Consider the following 20409-nt stretch of genomic DNA (forward strand, 5'->3'; position numbering starts at 1 on the left):
AGAGCGGCGCGCAGGGATCCCCCTGCACTTACTGTTATACCTGGGCACCGCTCCGTTCTCCCGGTATAGCCTCCGGTATCTTCATAGTTAGGCTCCACCCAGGGGAACCTGACGGCGTCTCATTCTCCCAAGCTGTAGCGCTGGCCAATCGCAGCGCTCAGCTCATAGCCTGAGAGAAAAAAAAAACCTCTGGGTGGAGCCTAACTATGAAGATACCGGAGGCTATAACCGGAGAACGGAGCGGCGCCCAGGGATAGCAGTAAGTGCAGGGGGATCCCTGGGCGCCACTCTACACGTCTGTATAGTCAGTTTAGAGGTTTTATTCTGGTGAAAGGTCCTCTTTAAGCTGCTGATGGACATTAGCAAAAGTAGTTCAGATATTAGGTCTGCTCACATTCTGATGTCTTTGAGGGTTAGCCAATGTTAGCCAATGTCTTGCTCCAGGACAGAAGGTGCAATTCTAGTCTAGCAGGCTCTCTTCTATGTATTTAACATGCAGGTTTAGATAAATTCTGTATGGAACCACATCTTTAATAATGCTCTGGAATACCCAGTGGTATTTATCCAGGCATATGCACGGATGTATGTTCCTTCTGTGATTATTTCCATGGAAATATGTACATTGTTTGGTTGATGGGTCTTTTGTTCTTTTCTATCTTTTTCCCCTTTGATTATCTGCTTTCTGATTATATATTGTATAAGGCAAACGTGCTCCATTATTAATATTGGAGATCATTCTTCAAGAAAGACCCTCTATTCTTATATTATATATACTTCTATCGTGTTTTGTTGTATCTATATATCTGTTTTGCCAATGCCTAAGCATAATGGATAATATAAATTACTTTTATTAGCCGCAGAACTATACAACTTTGTGTTAGAGAATTGTACTGGTTGTGGTTTTGAGACCAGTGGATTCTATATCTATGCCCGCGGGCAAGAAAGGAAGGCTATAAAAGCATTTAATGTGTTACTACCACTGCAGATGTTTCCAGGTGCCCCCATTCTGATCCTGAAAAGGAAAAAGAATTAGAGAACATGTAAGATTTGTAAATGGCACTAATAAAAAGAGTTCATCGCCATGTTTTCTTTTTCCCACTGCCATGCTTTATGAAGTAGGTCACGACACAGTCAGTTTCTGGAGTGAGTAAGCTAATAGAGGCAGTTATTAAATGTGTCTATCACTTGTATGTGTCCATTGATATATGGCCCTGAAATGTTTCCCTATATCCAGACATTCTGCTTCATTTCTGTTTTGTAACACAGAACTCACAGTTATTAGATTTGTCTGTGCGTTGTTTGTATGTGCCCATTGTCATATGGCCCTGAAATGTTTCCTGATATCCAGCCACTCTGCCTCATTTTGTAACACAGCACACAAAGAAAGATGTTTCCAGCCAGTAACAGAACCCTACACATGGCACTTTGCCACCTGCCTTTAACTTTGGACAATATCCTCTCTTGTTAGCTGGATTTTTTAGCCTTGGGCCTTTTCTATGACTCTTTAAACTGTATCTGCTTTGTTCATGTGGTAATATGCAAATAAAAAAGGCATTTTGATAAAATACTTGAAATTTTGTGAATACTTACATACATTGTTGAAATTCACTTGATTTATGAAGAGACTTTTTTTTATACTGTTACAAATTAACTACTTAGAAAATGTTCAAGGGGTTCTTCAGTTCTTTTAAACTGATGATCTATCCTCTGAATAGATCATCAGCATCTGATCAGCGGGGGTCCGACACTGGGGACCCTGCCGATCAGCTGTTTGAGAAGGCAGCGGCGCTCAAGGGGCGCCGTGGCCTTCTCTTCGTTTCCCTCATGCCCAGTGACATCACGACTAGTATCACTGGCCTGGGCGGGGCTAAGCTCTGTTCATTTGTATGGAGCTTAGCCACTCCCAGGCCAGTGATACTAGTCGTGACGTCACTGGGCCTGCGTAAACAGCGAGAAGGCCGCGGTGCTGCTGCCAGTGCCGCTGTCTTCTCAAACAGCTGATCAGCTGGGGTCCCAGGTGTCGTACCCCCGTCGATCAGATGCTGATGATCTATCCAGAGGATAGATCATCAGTTTAAAAGAACTGCAGAACCCCTTTCACTTTTGTTTAGATTAGAATTTGAAAAAATACACATTCAATTCTTCTACATGTATTACACATATTAAAGGTCCACCAGCCACATGTTGTTGAGAGCCCCCACAATCTGTGGAAAGCACAGAGTAAGCTTGTAGGGCACTTAGGCCATTTATTTTAATTGATGCCTTTAGTTTATATGGACATCATAGAGGAGTTCTCCTCTTGGAAAACTTCTTTATTAGCCAGATTATAGAGGTTCCCCAAAGAGCATCTCCATCCGTGGTGGACCCACCACTACCATGTATAACACTGACGCCTATCACATGTAATTATACATTTCTTTTATTAAATCGGGTTGCAGCTCATAATAACAAAAAATATACTCTATTAATGAAACACCAGCAGAAGTCTCCAGCATGATGGCTCTGTGGTTGGAACTGTTGGTTTGTATTACCTAGGTCTTGGGTTTAAAGTTGACAAAGTACAAAATCTGCTTGATGTTTGAATGTTCTACGTCCCCATAGAAGGTGATGAACCTGTCAGAGGCCATCCTTCCAAATCTTGTTTTATTTATTTGACTGGTTTATACACTGCCTGTCCAAAAAAAAGGTTGCCACCAAAAAAAAAAAAGGTCACACACTAATATTTCATTGGACCGCCTTTAGCTTTAATTGCGGCATGCATTCGCTGTGGCATTGTTTCGATAAGCTTCTGCAATGTCACAAGATTTATTTCCATCCAGTGTTGCATTAATTTTTCACCAACATCTTGCATTGATGATGGTAGAGTCTGACTGCTGTGCAAAGCCTTCTCCAGCACATCCCAAAGATTCTCAATGGGGTTAAGGTCTGGACTCTGTGGTGGGCAATCCATGTGTAAAAATGATGTCTCATGCTCCCTTAACCACTCTTTCACATTTTGAGCACGATGAATCCTGGCATTGTCATCTTGGAATATGCCCGTGCCATCAGGAAAGAAAAAATCCATTGATGGAATAACCTGGTCATTCAGTATTTTCAGGTAGTCAGCTGACCTCATTCTTGGAGCACATACTGTTGCTGAACCTAGACCTGACTAACTGCAGCAACCCCAGATCATAGCACTGCTCCCACAGGCTTATACAGTAGGCACTAGGCATGATGGGTGCATCACTTCATCTGCCTCTCTTCTTACCCTGATGCGCCCATCACTCTGGAGCAAGGTAAATCTTGACTCATCAGACCACATGACCTTCTTCCATTGCTCCAGAGTCCAATCTTTATGCTCCCTAGCAAATTGAAGCCTTTTTTTCTGGTTTGCCTCACTGATTAGTGGTTTTCTTATGGCTACGCAGCTGTTCAGTCCCAATCCCTTGAGTTCCCTTCGCATTGTGCGTGTGGAAATGCTCTTACTTTCACTATTAAGCATCGCCCTGAGTTCTACTGTTGTTTTTCTTCGATTTGATTTCACCAAACGTTTAATTGATCGCCGATCACGATCATTCAGGATTTTTTTCCCCGCCACATTTCTTCCTCGAATACGATGGGCCCCCACTATCCTTTCAGTTTTTAATAATGCGTTGGACAGTTCTTAACCCAATTTTAGTAACTTCTGCAATCTCCTTAGATGTTTTCTCTGCTTGATGCATGCCAATGATTTGACCCTTCTCAAACAGACTAACATCTTTTCCACAACCACGAGATGTGTCTTTCGACATGGTTGTTTAAGAAATGAGAAGCAACTCATTGCACCAGTTGGGGTTAAATAACTTGTTGCCAGCTGAAAGATAATCACCCATTCAGTAATTATCCAATAGGAGGCTCATAACTATTTGCTTAGTTAAATCCATGTGGCAACCTTTTTTTGTGGACAGGCAGTGTATGTGTAAAAGCTTTAAGCCATTATGCAAATAACGTGAGGGTCTGTTCACAGCACCATAGTAGCTTATGGTTATAACAGAAGTTACAGTGCTCCCCCCCGATCCTTTGTATGACCACCAGCTCCCAGTGGATTAAATTGACCAGTAATGCAGTCAGTCAGGTTCCATCGGGCTTCTGCCATTTTAATGGAAAGAACTGGGCAGCATGCAGTCCTATTCTTTCCACGAGACTGCCGATGAAGCACAGCATAAGAAAAGTATAATTATCTACGGCCTCTTGTGTGCTAGTTTAATAATCCTTACATATACAGCACTGATACTATACATTAATGTAAATGTGGGTAAAATCTAGGATTCAGCTGGCTAACATATTCTCTTTAAACCTTTTTCCCTCAGAATAAGGGCTCATTCAGACGGCCGTATGCTGTCCGCAAAAATACTGATAGCTATCCGTTTTTTTGCGGATCCGCAAAAAAAATGAAACATGTCCTATACTTGTCCGTGAAAATCAGGACATGGCCTCATTGAAGTCTATGGGTCCGCAAAAATACTGAATGCTATCCGTTTTTTTGCGGATCCGTTTTTTTGCGGATCCGCAAAAAAACGGATAGCATTCAGTATTTTTGCGGACAGCATACGGCCGTCTGAATGAGCCCTAACATTACAGGACGTGTTTCACAGCTGCATCGGGTAGTTAGTTTATCTGTGTCTCCATTTTCGTTTTCTGTATCATTTGAAAGAGTCTTGCATATCCCTTCTGGCTTTAGACATTAAAGGTTAATTCGTGGTATTCCATATGTTTCCTTACCCAGCTGCTGAATTTCAAAACATGCCCTTGACAAATGGGGTCACCATGTAGGGTCACGTTGTTGAGGGAATGGAAGTCACTAACTGCAGTATGACACTTAGAACTGCCTATTCCATTTTAATGTTTCCATATGAGAATGCATTGTACATTAAGTACTGGATACAACATTTTTTTTTTCCAGCTGGGAGCAGATAAAGGCTCCATGTATGACAGGAACTCTAGTTACTATTAGAAATTTTTCTTTCTGAAGCATTCTCCATAAGAGGTTGCTCAAGCGGCACAATAGTTTCAGCTTCCCGTATGAAATGATAAGTAGTGCTAATATGTTGAAGTAGGCCATTTGGGTAACTATCCCTTTGCTCATAAAAATCTCAGAATTGTTTCTATTGAAGTCATTTTGTGGGAAGTTTCCACTTTTGCTGTTCTCACAACGTTTCCTAATTTGATTAACTTGTTTCTGTGATCGCTCAGCTGCCGTTCTCCAATACTGCAGACCTCAGCATTTCTATTTAATACTTTTGTATATTAAAGTTTTAAAATTCTTCAGTTTACAGTTTGCCCAACAAATATAAAATGTGTTGAATATTTATATAGTAGATTTAAGTGTAGGGACATGTTCAAAGGAAATATAAGCTACCTAATTGTATCGACGCGGTTTTGCTGGGCGGACATTCACCACCATGCGTTATAATCATAGAAGCAAGAGAACACTAAAGCTGACCACAGATGGATGATAATCATCATGGTTGTGGGCATTGTTGACCACTACTGATATACTCAGGCACTCGTGTTCAATTAGGGTCGTGGTATTGGCTGATGTCAGGAGATAGGATTTTGTTGTGATCCATAGGGGTATGACTGGTTTAAAGGGTTTTTAGGAATCAGCCAATTGATGTCCTATCCTTAAAGGGGTTATCCGAGTAATGAAAAAAATAAATAAAACATCAGGACTTCAGGACTTACCGTACATATACATTAGTTAAGCTTGATTTCTTGAAGAAAAAAAAACATACTTAAACCTTTTCATAGTTCTGTTATACATGCTTTGTGTACATGCTGCAGCAAAGCTGTGGGGGCGTGTAACAACAATGACTAAGCTCTCCCTCATGAATATTTGTGAGCGTGAATAATCTATATATGTTTATCTATATATGTGTATAGAGATATAGATCAGAAAATCTCTCTCTCTATATATATATATATATATATATATATATATATATATATAGATGGTATATATATATCTTTGTCATCTATATAATCTAATATATGTGTACCATCATGGGCAATGAATTTACTTATGGTTGTGGGGGGTGGCTTTTTGGGCTCCGATCGCCAGTGGTAGGCCTAGGGTGTTTGGCACCTGGGGTAGGTCCTTTCTCTGGCAACCCCCCCCCCCCAATACTTAAAAAATAATTGTACCCCCCTCACAGTAGTATTGCCCTTATTGTACAACCTTCACATTCATTTTGTACAGATGTGTGCCCTCTCACAGTAGTTATGCCCACATTGTGCCCCTTTCACAGTAGTTATTCCCTTTTTGTGCCCCCTTCACAGTAATAATCCCCATGGTGCCCCCTTCACAGTAATAGTTCCCATTGTGCCCCCTTCATAGTAATAATCCACATTGTGCCCCCTTCATAGTAATAATGCCCACTGTGCCCCCTTCTGGCACCCCCCTGAGAGCAGGCACCTGAGGCGGACCACCCCCCCCATGCCGCCCCCTTAGCATGCCCCTAGTGAGGGCGCTTCTGTTTTCACAAGGCTGCCGGCACTGGTAAGAATCGGCCATGCGCTATCCCTCACAGGAGCCGGCCAGCAGCCAGACGCAGAGGGAGGGAGGGGGGGCGGGCACACAAGGCTCTGACGTTTCATGTACATAGCCGGTCCACTTCCTAAGGCACGGATAAGCCTGTACACAAAATGTCAGCACAGGGGGCTTGCTGGATGACAGTGTGGGTCACATGATCTGCATCAGCACAGGAGAAACAAGATGTGATAGATAATTAGAGTACTTTACAAAAGTATTATATAGGTTATAAAGCTGATAGGAATCTAATATATAAATCTGAGTGTATGTGTGTGTGTATGTATGTATGTGCACTAAAGGATTCTGCACCGTTGCATTTACAATCACGAAATTTGGCACACAAGTACATCAGGTGTCCGGGGAGGTTTTAGACCAAGTCTCAGCTCTCTAGGACGTACCGATCCTGATATATTCTGAAAAAATGCATTAGCCAATAGAAGCTTGGTTACATGATCCTTATCAGCCAATAGAAGCTTGCAGGTCCTCCAGTCTCCACATACACAGCTATACTCCAGGTTTCCATAACAACCCAGCCATTTATCTTCACTGCTGTAGGAGAGCTTTAAAGGAAATCTTTTACAAGTATAGGTACTATTGAAGTAAAGCCATGGCCTAATAGCACTTAGTACCTTATTTCAAGATGTGCCTTTGTTCCAGCAATAGATGTGTTTATTCTGAAAATCCAGTTTATTTGGTATGCAAATGAGCCAGTAAGGTGCCCAGAGGGGCGTCACTCTTGCAGGAATCAGCCCAGACATGCCCCCTGCCACAATGTGTCCACCCTCAAAAGACTTAAAAATCTGCCCCCAGGTACCGCTAAGCCACGCCGCTTATCTGGTTAGACCACGCCCCACCCACTCCTGAGCCGACGAGGATTGAAAAAATAAAGGTAAAAATCAACTTCTGTCAGCTGCAAGGGTGGGAGGGAGGGTGACTTTCTCCCTGCAGCTTACACTCAGACAGCACAGTGCTGCTGTCTTAGAGTGAGCTGTTCAAAAGGTTACACCCCCGATCAGGTTAGGCCACGCCCCCTCCCACTCCTCAGCCAACTGAGATTGAAAAAATTAAGTTAAAAATCAACTTTTAGGTGCCGCCAAGCCACGCCCCATCTGGTTGGGCCATGCCCTCTCCACTCCTCAGCTGACATGGATTGAAAAAATGAAGGTAAAAATCAACTTCTGTCAGCTGCAGGGATGGGAGGGAGGGTGACTTTCTCCCTGCAGCTCACACTCAGACAGTACAGTGCTGCTGTCTTAGAGTGAGCTTTTCAAAAGGACACACCCCTGATCCAGTAAAGGTCACTGTCAAAAGGGTGGTATGCTGTGAAAGTCACTGTTAAAGGGGAAGGCTGCTGTAAAGGTCAAAGTTAAGGGGGTAGGCTGCTGTGGAAGTCCAATTTTAAGGGATGGTGCACTGTGGAGGTCACTGTTTTGGGCGTGGGGTGCTTTAGCTGTCACTGTTATAGTGGATAGTGTGGATATCTTTTAACGACACACACAAACATTAAATGAAATAGATTAAATATACCCGAGCAAAGACGGCTCCTTCAGCTAGTATATTTATATAACTCAGACAACCCCTTTAAGTGAGGGTCTGGCTCTTGGAATTCAAGCCAATAAACTTTTTTGAAGGGCCGCAGAACGCATGGTATTCCTGAGGACGCTTCATTGTTTACCTCGGTATCTGCTCACCATACATATAGTTGTGGAAGTGCGGGGTTTTGGAGCTTAGTTGCTTTCTAGTGAATGGGATGAAGCTGCCATAGCCTGTACTGCCACTATTAGATTGATGTCATGCTTGTAGATGGAATGAAGTAAATGTTAAAGAGGCTGCAGGGCTTGCGCGAGCACCACTCTCCCTTCAAACAGGTGATTGATGGGGGTACAGAGAATCAGTGCTGATCTGATCCTAAGCATAAGACATCAATATGCTGATCCCAGAAAACCCTTTAAGACCTGCTTTAGACCCACAGTCCTCGCAGTGTCACTGCTGCTGCCATCTTGCATTCAACTCACACTGCCCACCTTATGGTTGAGCAGATGTCCATCGCTAACCACTCCCAAGCAAAATTCTGTTTCATGGGCTGTATTCTCATCTCCATAAAAATACAAAACTGATTGGTGCAGTAGTATGACAATCAACATGTGTCATCTCTGGTTCATTGTCTGGAGCAGGGATGCTGAACCTGCAGCCCTCCAGCTGTTGTAAAACTACAACTCCCATCATGCCCTGGTGTAGGCTGATAGCTGTAGGCTGTCCTGGCATCCTGGAAGTTGTAGTTTTGCAACAGCTGGAGGACTGCAGGTTGAGCATCCCTGATCTGGAGTACTGTCCTGAAAATCTCTTACAACTGAATGGGTCTACATGTCATCATCATTTTGATGCATTTGTTAATCTATTGTATCATTGTCAAGATGTCAGTCATGCTTTGGGTGCTTTTTGCTTCTAAATCTCAAACATTTTTGGGGCTTGTTGACTCCATCTGGAGTCCTGGTAAATATCAAAGCCGATTAGATGTTTCATAGACCTTAACAGCAAACAATGAGGAGCTAGTAAATTATTTCTAAATGCTTGGCGATCATGCTCTTGGGTCTTGTCCATCCTCAATTTGTATAGGTCCCCTAGTCTAAAGTAATTGATTGAAGAACCAGTTTTACACTTTTGGTGGTGCAACTGCCCTTTGATATTAAGCCAGTCTCGGTAGTCAGGGTAAAGTATTGTGGTTTTTGGATACTTCTTGCAAGCATTCTTTCCTTACAGTCATGAACTGGGGTACAAACAAGTGGTTGCAATGCTTTAAGTATTACAGTGAAGACTTCTGTTGTTAAAATGGCTCATAGTGAAACAGTTCTTGTGCAGTATAAATTAAGTGACCTTTACACCATTGTCACATGTGAAGAAGCTCTACAGCAACAATACTACTCAGCGCCACAGCCTCTCATAGACCCCTATTTGTGCCAGAGTCATCATCTGATATGTCTCAATGACATCTCAATAGATTAACCTAAAGTACAACAGTACCTAAAGTAAAATGCCATTTAATATACAAAAAAGGAGTTTGATTGAGTTTTATTAAAGGAATTTATGAAGAAACACATTAAGATTCCATGGCACCGTACGAAGCAGAAAGTTTGTAGTTCCCGCTCACCCACTCCTATGGAGTCCCCGTGTCTGTGAGTAGACACAGTGTCAGTTGCATGTGCATAATCCAAGGGTAGAAGGTAATTTCAGCACCAGGTCTGAAGATTAAAGTCAATCCTTTATTAAAACATAATAAAAACAACTGTAATCCTAAAAGTGCATAAACCTATGTTTTTCAGACACATACCATCCTTAGTCATGGCATAAAGGTGAAACAAACCTACATTTAAACACATAGGTTTATGCACTTTTAGGATTACAGTTGTTTTTATTATGTTTTAATAAAGGATTGACTTTAATCTTCAGACCTGGTGCTGGACTTACCTTCTACCCTTGGACAATTCTCTGTAATAGAATGGGTTTAAAATTTGGAGTATACCTCCATTCTGGGGGCTGTTTAGATGATTAATATATAGGTAATATGTTTATTGTTGGCTGGTGGGTTTTGATGAAGTTTAGAGAAGTTACATACCATTAGGCCCAGGCCCAGCATTGTTATTGTAAATTCAGAGATTATGAGGAGGATGACCAACCAAGTACAGCCAGATTTATTTCTATATTGTACTTTTAATTCTTTACCTAACTTCAGGCCAGTTGACGTAATCAGGGAAGTGATATAAGAACACAATAGCCAGGAGTATGTCAGTAAGGATATTCATCAAGGAATAGTTTAGAAACCATCAGTTAACGATCATCAAATCCACTTGTGGCTGTAAATACTCCATCTCAGGCTATGATTCTGTCGATAAGCATGTCATCTTCCAGCCAGTATTATCGCTGTTCTTTTTTGGTTTCACCTGAACAGATTGTATTTTATGCATTCCTATGGCGTACTCCCCCCCTGTTTTTGCCATTGATTAAGCAATTGTTTTACTGCTATCTATAAATGCCTCTGGTTCTCACTCCTGTTGTGCTCTTTTTTTCTAGTGATGTTTACAGATTGCGGTGCACAAAGACGGATAAATTATGAAACTAGTAACCCAACAGATTTTCGAATCGATGGTGATGGGGTGATATTTGCTGCAAGAACCTTTGACATTTCGCCTAAACAGACAAAGTTTTTTGTGTATGCCCAAGATGAAGAAACTCAAGAGCTTTGGCAAGTTACAGTGAAAATCAGTCTAAGACCGCAGCATGCTAAAGATCCGGTACCGGTAGGCATACATATTTTATACCAAACTGTAAAAGATAATCTCGACTGATAATGCTTTTCTGCTACTTATCACAGAGAAGAAATGTATCCCCAGAACTTGACATAATTTATAAAAAAAGGGTATTGTCATTGATCATATGAAGTAGTGTTAAGGCTATGTTTACACCATGCATGTGGCCTGCATTATGGCACATATACGTTAAATGGATTCCTGTGATGTATGCCATATAGTGGCATCTATCAGCCAAAGGGGGCCAATTAAAAGGATATGAAGAATTGGAATAACACGATCATCTACGCTATTACATCCTCTATTTTTGAGGTATAAGGACGGATGTCAAACATATAGAAGCCAAAAGGACACTCCTTTGGTCTAATGTAATATATGGACGCATTTAACATGTGTGTCAAGAGCTTTCCTGGCCTACAGGCTAAAGGTCCCTTTACACTGCCCGATATTCGGGCAGATTATTGCTATCAAACGCTCGTTAGCAATAATCGGTCCGTTTAAAGGTGCCACCAATTACCCAATGAACGAGCAGGTAATAGATCGTTGGTGCAGACTCCTAAATCATCTTTTCCCGGAAGCAGATCTTGGTGTCTAAACAACAATCTGTTGCCCACAAGCAATGTTTCTGTATGGGTACATGCGATGTCATTAGTGATCGCTCCTCACCATACTATGGAGAAGATCACTGCATGTAAATGCAGCGGTCACCTCCAATTACGAGCAGACTATTGTCTGGAAGAAATGCTCGTTCATCGGGTGAAATCATCGTTAGTGCTGTCTAACTGTGGAGGTGATCACTTCATGTAAATTCAACGCTTCACCTCCACTTAACGAGCAGCTGACTGTCGGCAAGGAACGCTTCCTTCCCAACAATCTGCTGCCCGACTGCCCATGTAAATCCACCTTATGCTGGAGTAATTCAGTTAAGCCCCCTTTACACTCCCTGACAATCGTCTGCTCCATCGAACAGTGTAATGTGGCCATTAGTAATAAAAATGTCTGAGACCACAAAACAGTTTTTGATTGAGAACCTGTAGGGTCAGTTGATAGATTTATTTAATGCTATGGTATAATGATGCTGATGATGTGTTTAACATATTTGGGAAGATTTATCAAAACTGATGTAAAGGAAGATTGGCTTAGATGCCCAAAGGAGGTCTAAAAAATGAAAGGTGGAATCTGATTGATTGCAATGGTCAGCTAAGCCAGCTTTCCTTTGAACTTGTCTTGTAAAATGTCCCCCATTGTGTCAAGTTTGCTTGCTTCAGTGCTTTCCCTATAGGCAGAAATTGGGATATATGACCAATGAATGACAGCTGGCAGATTAGAGGATCATTAATAGTAGTTTGGACCATTGGTGTTGGCTTCCCAAGTTTCCAGGGGGGTGTGGGACCACAAGTAGCTGAGGGATTGACCTTCAGAAGCTGAGGGATAGGTCCTGAAGAAGCTCCCTCCCCCTCCCTGTTTCATGGTGTTTGTGGTGTTATTTACTTGGGTACATATGGCCCTTTTTGGTTTTGTCACCAAAAAGATATGTCCATTTATACAAGGATGAACATGTTCAAAAGCATGATGAATGTTGTGGTCAACACCAGCATCAACCCAAAAATGTGTGGGAGCTAAGTGTGGGCAATGCACCCATTGCCACAATATAGAGGTTGTGGGTCAGATCTAGCAGAAGCTTACCCTGGTCCTTGTAGACATTGACGTTACAGTCATTTTCTAAAAGTCACAGCGTTAGTCAGTTATTTTTTTTTGTTAGATTTGTATTATACTATTTTATAACCTAAGGGGCTAATTGTAATTTTATAAAGTAGTCGGATGGCATTTTTACTTGTTTGTGTTCAGTTATCTGCCAGCATTTCACAGGAAGCTTAGGGGTCAATCCTTTTTCCAAATTAGAGTCTTTTGTATTGCCATTTGAACAGTTGTAACGTCAAAAAATAATTGTATGTAATCACTGCTTACAAAGCTTTTTGCAAAATGTCCCATATACATTGATTTTGAGTTCTGCCACAAGCACATAAATATCAAATTAATGACAATTAGGCTATTTTCGAAGATAACATGAACAAGTATCTAGTGTCAGCTAAATTCCCTTCTTTCAGACCTGAAAATCTTAATTGGATGAAGAAAAGTGTCCTTCATATGTTATCGGATTCTACTATATTGCTGTAGTCTTTTGTATATGAATTGAACTCTTAATTGCAAATAGATGTGCCTGTGGATCAATGCAGTTGTTGCTTATTGATTTCATTTTTAATTGCCTTATGATTTAAGATACAGTGTGTCACATGTACATAGAAATAGCAGTTTTTTCAGCAGTCATCTAGGCTTCTTAATTTTAAATGTACTTACCGTATTTTTCGATTCATAAGATGCACCTGATCATAAGACACATCTACAGTCGTGGCCAAAAGTTTTGAGAATGCCACAAATATTAGTTTTCACAAAGTTTGCTGCTAAACTGCTTTTAGATCTTTGTTTCAGTTGTTTCTGTGATGTAGTGAAATATAATTACACGCACTTCATACGTTTCAAAGGCTTTTATCGACAATTACATGAGATTTATGCAAAGAGTCAGTATTTGCAGTGTTGGCCCTTCTTTTTCAGGACCTCTGCAATTCGACTGGGCATGCTCTCAATCAACTTCTGGGCCAATTCCTGACTGATAGCAACCTATTCTTTCATAATCACTTCTTGGAGTTTGTCAGAATTAATGGGTTTTTGTTTGTCCACCCGCCTATTGAGGATTGACCACAAGTTCTCAATGGGATTAAGATCTGGGGAGTTTCCAGGCCATGGACCAAAAATGTAAATGTTTTGGTCCCCGAGACACTTAGTTATCACTTTTGCCTTATGGCACGGTGCTCCATCGTGCTAGAAAATGCATTGTTCTTCACCAAACTGTTGTTGCATTGTTGGAAGAAGTTGCTGTTGGAGGGTGTTTTGGTACCATTCTTTATTCATGGCTGTGTTTTTGGGCAAAATTGTGAGTGAGCCCACTCCCTTGGATGAGAAGCAACCCCACACATGAATGGTCTCACAGGGCTCCAGATGGCGACCAAAACGGTCGCCAATGCGCCTTAAAATTTGCAGATGGCGACAAGACTTTTTAGTCTTGTCGCCATTTGCGACTGTCCCGCCGCGATCCTGCGCAGCCTGTTCCCTTCACTAGCACACGGCACAGTGGAGAAGGAAGGAGTCCCTCCCTCTCCACTGTGACGCGGCCGCCACTACCACCAATGGGGATATAGCAGGGAGGAGGAGGGGAGGAGCTGTCGCCACTGCGCCGCCAATGAATGTAAAACATAAGTGTCTGCAGCGGTATCACAGACCGGGCACCCGGCCTCAATAACAGGGCAGGCGATCCGCGGCCATTAACCCCTCAGGTGCCACAGATCGCATGCCCTGTTATTGAGGCCGGGTGCCCGGTCTGCGATACCGCTGCAGACAATTGTATGAAGGAGTCAAAGAGGACCTTTCATGGGTCCAAAGAATCTGAACTTATCAGCAGGCTGCATAGAGCGGCGCCCAGGGATCTAAGTGCACTTACTATTATTCCTGGGCGCCGCTCCGTTCGTCCTCTGTGGCCCCCGGTATTTTCAGCATTCAGAGAAAGGAGGAGGAGACGCCAGTGTCTGTCCTTCTCCCTGACAGCAGCGCTGTCCAATCACAGCACAGAACTCAGAGCCAGGGAGGTTTTTTCTCCCTGGCTCTGAGCTCTGCGCTGCGATTGGACAGCGCTGCTGTTATGGAGACGGAGAGACACTGGCGTCTCCTCCTCCTTCCTCTGAATGCTGAAAATACCGGGGGCCACAGCGGACGAACGGAGCGGCGCCCAGGAATAATAGTAAGTGCACTTAGATCCCTGGGCGCCGCTCTATGCAGCCTGCTGATAAGTTCAGATTCTTTGGACCCATGAAAGGTCCTCTTTAAACATTCATTGGTGGTGCAGTGCGCTCTCCCAAAGCCTCCCCCCCCCCCTTTCATTATCACTGGCCACAAGTCATCCCCGTCTCCCTCCCATTGTTATATGATGGCCACAGTGTCCCCATCCCCTTCATTGGTGGCAGTGGCAGATTACACTGCTGGGGCTCAGATCGTTACCATGGCAGCCAGGACACTACTGAAGCCCTGGCTGCCATGTTCAGCTCCCTGCTGCTGTGTGCACAGAGCCCAGGGCAGCAGGGAGATGTGTGATCCTATTCACCCTGATAGAGCTCTATCAGGGTGAATAGCACAAGGGATGAAAAGATCCAGGTTCTAGTCCCTAAGGGAAGAAATGGTTGTTAAATAAAAAGTAAAAAAAACAAAAAAAAAAAACAAAATACTAAAAGTTTAAATGGCCCCCTTCCCAGTTTTACATATAAAATTTACAAACAATAAAGAACATATTACATATCGCCACGTCCCAAAAAGTGTGAGCTATTAAAATATTAAAAAATATTTCCGCTCGGTGAAGGCCGTAACAGAAAAAAAAACTCTAAACCACGCAATTCGCCATTTTTAGTCACCTTGTTCCCCAGAAAATGTCCCTGGATGTGAGAGGCATGTGGTGCTGTTTTCTCCTATATGTAGTGCACCTGCGTCTCATCTTCTCAAAGTCCTTTTTTTTTAAATTATATGCATTTTAAATTTGGCGACTAAAAAATGTAATTTGGCTCCTAAATTTTTTAGTTTAGGAGCCAATGGCTCCTGGTCATTTTTTTTTGTCTGGAGCACTGTCTCAGGATGCTTTACTGTTGGCATGACACAGGGCTGATGGTAGCGCTCACCTTTTCTTCTCCGGACAAGCCTTTTTCCAGATGCCCCAAACAATCGGAAAGAGGCTTCATCGGAGAATATGACTTTGCCCCAGTCCTCAGCAGTCCATTCACCATACTTTCTGCAGAAGATCAATCTGTCCCTGATGTTTTTTTTGGAGAGAAGTGGCTTCTTTGCTGCCCTTCTTGACACCAGGCCATCTTCCAAAAGTCTTCGCCTCACTGTGCGTGCAGATGCGCTCACACCTGCCTGCTGCCATTCCTGAGCAAGCTCTGCACTGGTGGCACTCCGATCCCGCAGCTGAATCCTCTTTAGGAGACAATCCTGGCGCTTGCTGGACTTTCTTGGACACCCTGAAGCCTTCTTAACAAGAATTGAACCTTTTTCCTTGAAGTTCTTGATGATCCTATAAATTGTTGATTGAGGTGCAATCTTAGTAGCCACAATATCCTTGCCTGTGAAGCCGTTTTTATGCAACGCAATGATGGCTGCACACGTTTCTTTGCAGGTCACCATGGTTAACAATGGAAGAACAATGATTTCAAGCATCACCCTCCTTTTAACATGTCAAGTCTGCCATTTTAACCCAATCAGCCTGACATAATGATCTCCAGCCTTGGGCTCGTCAACATTCTCACCTGAGTTAACAAGACGATTACTGAAATGATCTAAGCAGGTCCTTTAATGACAGCAATGAAATGCAGTGGAAAGGTTTTTTGGGGATTAAAGAGGACCTTTCACTTGTATAAACTATGTAAACTGAGTATGCTGCCATATAGAGCAGCGCCCGGGGATCTCACTGCACTTACTATTATCCCCGGGCGCCGCTCCATTCTCCCGTTATAGGCTCCGGTACCTTTGCTCCTTAAGTTATAGTAGGCGGGTCTTCCCTTGTCCTGTGGGCGTCTCCTTCTCCTAGGCTGCAGCGCTGGCCAATCGCAGCGCACAGCTCACAGCCTGGGAGAAAAAAACCTCCCAGGCTGTGAGCTGTGCGCTGCGATTGGCCAGTGCTGCAGCCTAGGAGAAGGAGACGCCCACAGGACAAGGGAAGACCCACCTACTATAACTTAAGGAGCAAAGGTACCGGAGCCTATGACTGGAGAACGGAGCGGCGCCCAGGGATAATAGTAAGTGCAGTGAGATCCCCGGGCGCCGCTCTATATGGCAGCATACTCGGTTCACATAGTTTATACAGGTGAAAGGTCCTCTTTAAGTTAATTTTCATGGCAAAGAAGGACTATGCAATTCATCTGATCACTCTTCATAACATTCTGGAGTATATGCAAATTGCTATTATAAAAACTTAAGCAGCAACTTTTCCAATTTCCAATATTTATGTAATTCTTGAAACTTTTGGCCACGACTGTAGGTTTTAGAGGAGGTAAATAAGAAAAAAATATTTTTTATCAGACCACAGATCAGACCCCGATCTTCATCAGAACTCAGAACTTAGATTAAAGGGGTTGTCCAGAATTTTACTAAGGACAGGCCATCAATATCTGACCAGTGCAGCTCATGATCAGCTGTTCCCACTGTTATTTTGACTCTTGCATTTTATACTCTTTTCTATCTTCCTTCACAAACTTATTAAAGAGGCACTATCACAAAAATGTTGATTCTCTGACCTATTAGAACCAGTGACTGTATTTGTGAGTTATCCCCTCCCTTCTGATCTTCAGCTGTGTCATGTGACCAACACTCTGCCACTTCAAATAACACGGCATCTTATGTGTGGACAGGAAGCCCGTTTCTCTGTGTATTCCTATGGGGACCTCAATGTCAGTCTCATAGGAATCAGTAGAGAAGTAACTGACTCCCTGTCCTGTGTCAGTTGGAAATCAGAGTTCTGGTCACATGTCACAGCTAAGGATCTGAAGGGAGGGGATAACTCGCAAATACAGTCACTAGTAAGAAGACTACCATCACTACAGTTTACATCATGTACCTTTCTAACAGATCAGAGAATACAATTTTTGTGGGAGCGCTTCTTAAAGATTTAGAAAGTCTTTTTCAAGCAAATAGGGGAATCTGCCTTTCTTAGAAGAAAGAATAGCTCTTTCTATATTGCATATTTCACCTTTGAGCTGATTTTTTGGAGGAGACACCTACTCCTTATAAAAGAGAACTCTGTGACGCATAATCTACGAGTAGAAACAGAGAGGACTGTTGACACCTACTAAAGATTAACGATCCATGTGCAAAGTGGGTCATCCAGAGCATCCATCCTGTGTGACATAGGTTTAAAATAATTACAGAATTAATTCTGTGGGATTTAATAGGGTCATAAATATTTGAGACATTTCTTTACCAGTACATATTTAATGTGGCTTTGGAACTTGCATGGCAGTTTAGCATACCAACGTCTGATTTAAGCTTTCTGTCGGGATTGTGGCACATTCCGTGATGGACTATAATATAAATCCTGCAAATCTGTTCATTTATTCAGCAATCAGGGTGAAGGCCCTTCCGGAAAGAGACTGTGACTTCATAGGTATACACTGATTACTAACGGTTTACTATTCAGATGAAAAGGATACATATCATATAGTATATAATAAGTATGTACAGTATCTATAGACATTGCAAAATGCAGAGGTATATGGTAAATGCCTATCGTACACCTTTATTCTTTTGTTGCATGAATAGTTCATTAGTTAGAAGGAGGTGTTGTGAGCAGTTGTATTTCATGCACAGCCTTTAGTCACCTTTGATCTCACTTTTACTGGTAACGCGGCATAAAGTTAAATAGGGTTGACTATAAGTATCCCCCAACACATCAGTTTGGCGCCTTTTCTGAATGAGGAGAGGGGAATAAGCCGCTGTTAGACACTTCTAGCAGGGGATTATCTTTCCAAGAACAAGAGTATCGGGCATGTTAATATGCAACAGCTCGATCCTGATTCCACCATCCAGAAATAGTCGAGGGCCCTGCATTATACGGTTGCCACTCTTGGTGGGTTCAGCCAGTATGCATCTAATTGGATAGCTTGACACTGTAAGTATATTACCTTACCTAGTTTACACAGCCTGGTGTTCGGACCAATTATCTGGAACAGATACTCTTTCCGGATAATTGGTCCATCGGGTGAAATGATCTTTGGTGCAGACACCTCACTGCTGCCCAGAAACAGTGGTCCTGCATGGGGACGGGCGACGGCAGTAGCCATTGCTCATCCCCATACAGTGGAGGTAATTTCCACATGTAAGTGCAACTCCTTACCTCCACGGATGAGCAGGCAATTGCAGACCGCCGTGCAATCCCACCCTTACAGCTAGTATTCTCATCCACTGCTGCATTCACGTATCTGCTGAGAAATCTCACAGCACCCCCTGCTGGCTCATTGTCTGCAAAGAACTTGCATCTGTCAACTGGGGTAGTAATTATGTAAGATATGTGACGCAAAACAGTCTCCCATAATGCAATGAAGTATGTGTTGGCCTTTACCTAGTCACTCTATGCTCCTATGTCCAATAATGGATAACTGAATTGTTTTGGATAAACTCCGGGCCTGTGCTTCTCAATAGACGGCACCAATAGCTCTGCTAAATCAGGTCATAAAACAGCAAAGTGAGGCTTTTCAAGTTTGTCACCTCCTTCCCTTTACTAATGCAGCCCAAGCTTCAGAATGTGCATGAAAGCAATAGAGTAATATTATTCATCACAATGAAAAATACCATATTTTAAAAAGAGGACCTTTCCCTGTCACCTACTGACATATTTAGCACAGGACTAACACACTTTTGCCTGCTACTAATCGTGCCCGCTGCAGTCATCCATCCTTTGTGGTGATGTAGGAATGTGTCCCAGCAGCAGAGGTTAGTAACGCCGCCCTCTAGTGGTGGGACCTTCATTAACCCTATGCTACAAGAGCATTCCTGTGCTGATGTTAAAATGTTAGTTAAAAAAAAAGAAAATCTGCGATTCTCAATAATTTGAGGAGGAAAGTACAAGAGGTACTTCACGTACCTCTTGTACTTTCCTCCTCAAATTTTTGAGGATCGCAGATTATTTATTTTTAAACACCCTGCATTGGCATGTGAACTATATTTTTACATTCCCTTAGATGATTGTTCATACTGTTATAATTATATCTTTTCATATTAGGAGGTATTCTAATGAGACACATGAAATACCGACCACCCCGATACAGTATTTCCTTATTTATTCATTCATTTATTTTTATTTTAGGATTTAATACAGCCCCCATGGGCATGATTTTATTGGGTCATCTTCATGATAGGGCTTCAGAGTAATAATGCTGGTGGACTGAAGTGTTCATTTAATATATATAAGCCTAGATTTTTTTAAACAACATTATAAAATACATTCTTGACATTAGATCAGATCTAAGTGTAGCAGGCAGTGGATTTGGACCCACTAGACCAGTGTTTTCCAACCTTTTTTGTGCAAAGGCACACTTTTTTCATGAAAAAAATCACGAGGCACACCACCACTTTTTTGACTTAGCTATAAGTTCAGCAACGTGATAGCTAGCTTTAAGAGCTCTTTCATTTACCTTTGTGGTTTTTCTCATGAAAGTTGCCTGTTTCTCTGTGTTTTCACGCAGGCGAACAAAATAGTCCGCATTCTTGTTTTGAAGCGAAGGGTGTTTCGTTTGGAGATGGCGTTTAAGTTTACTTGGGACCATAGCACTGTTAGATAGCTTTTCACCACACACCAAGCACAGTGGAGTTGGTTTCTTTGCATCTCCGGTGAAAGTAAATCCAAATGAAATATAGCTTTCGCTATATTGCCTTGTGCCAGAGAATTTGCTTGAGCTAACC

General features: G+C 42.4%; 1 protein-coding gene across 1 annotated transcript in view; it reads left to right on the forward strand.

Moving 5' to 3' along the window:
- The window catches only part of CDH2 (cadherin 2), a 321407-nt gene that overhangs the window by 212169 nt on the left and 88829 nt on the right, over positions 1–20409 (forward strand). Inside the window, exon 3 of the mRNA XM_040432080.1 lies at positions 10622–10848. Within this exon, the coding sequence (XP_040288014.1) occupies positions 10622–10848 (227 nt within the window). The remainder of the gene's footprint in view (positions 1–10621; positions 10849–20409) is intronic.

This window comes from Bufo bufo, chromosome 5 (genome assembly GCF_905171765.1).
Source record: "Bufo bufo chromosome 5, aBufBuf1.1, whole genome shotgun sequence".
NCBI classification, from domain to species: Eukaryota; Metazoa; Chordata; class Amphibia; order Anura; family Bufonidae; genus Bufo; species Bufo bufo.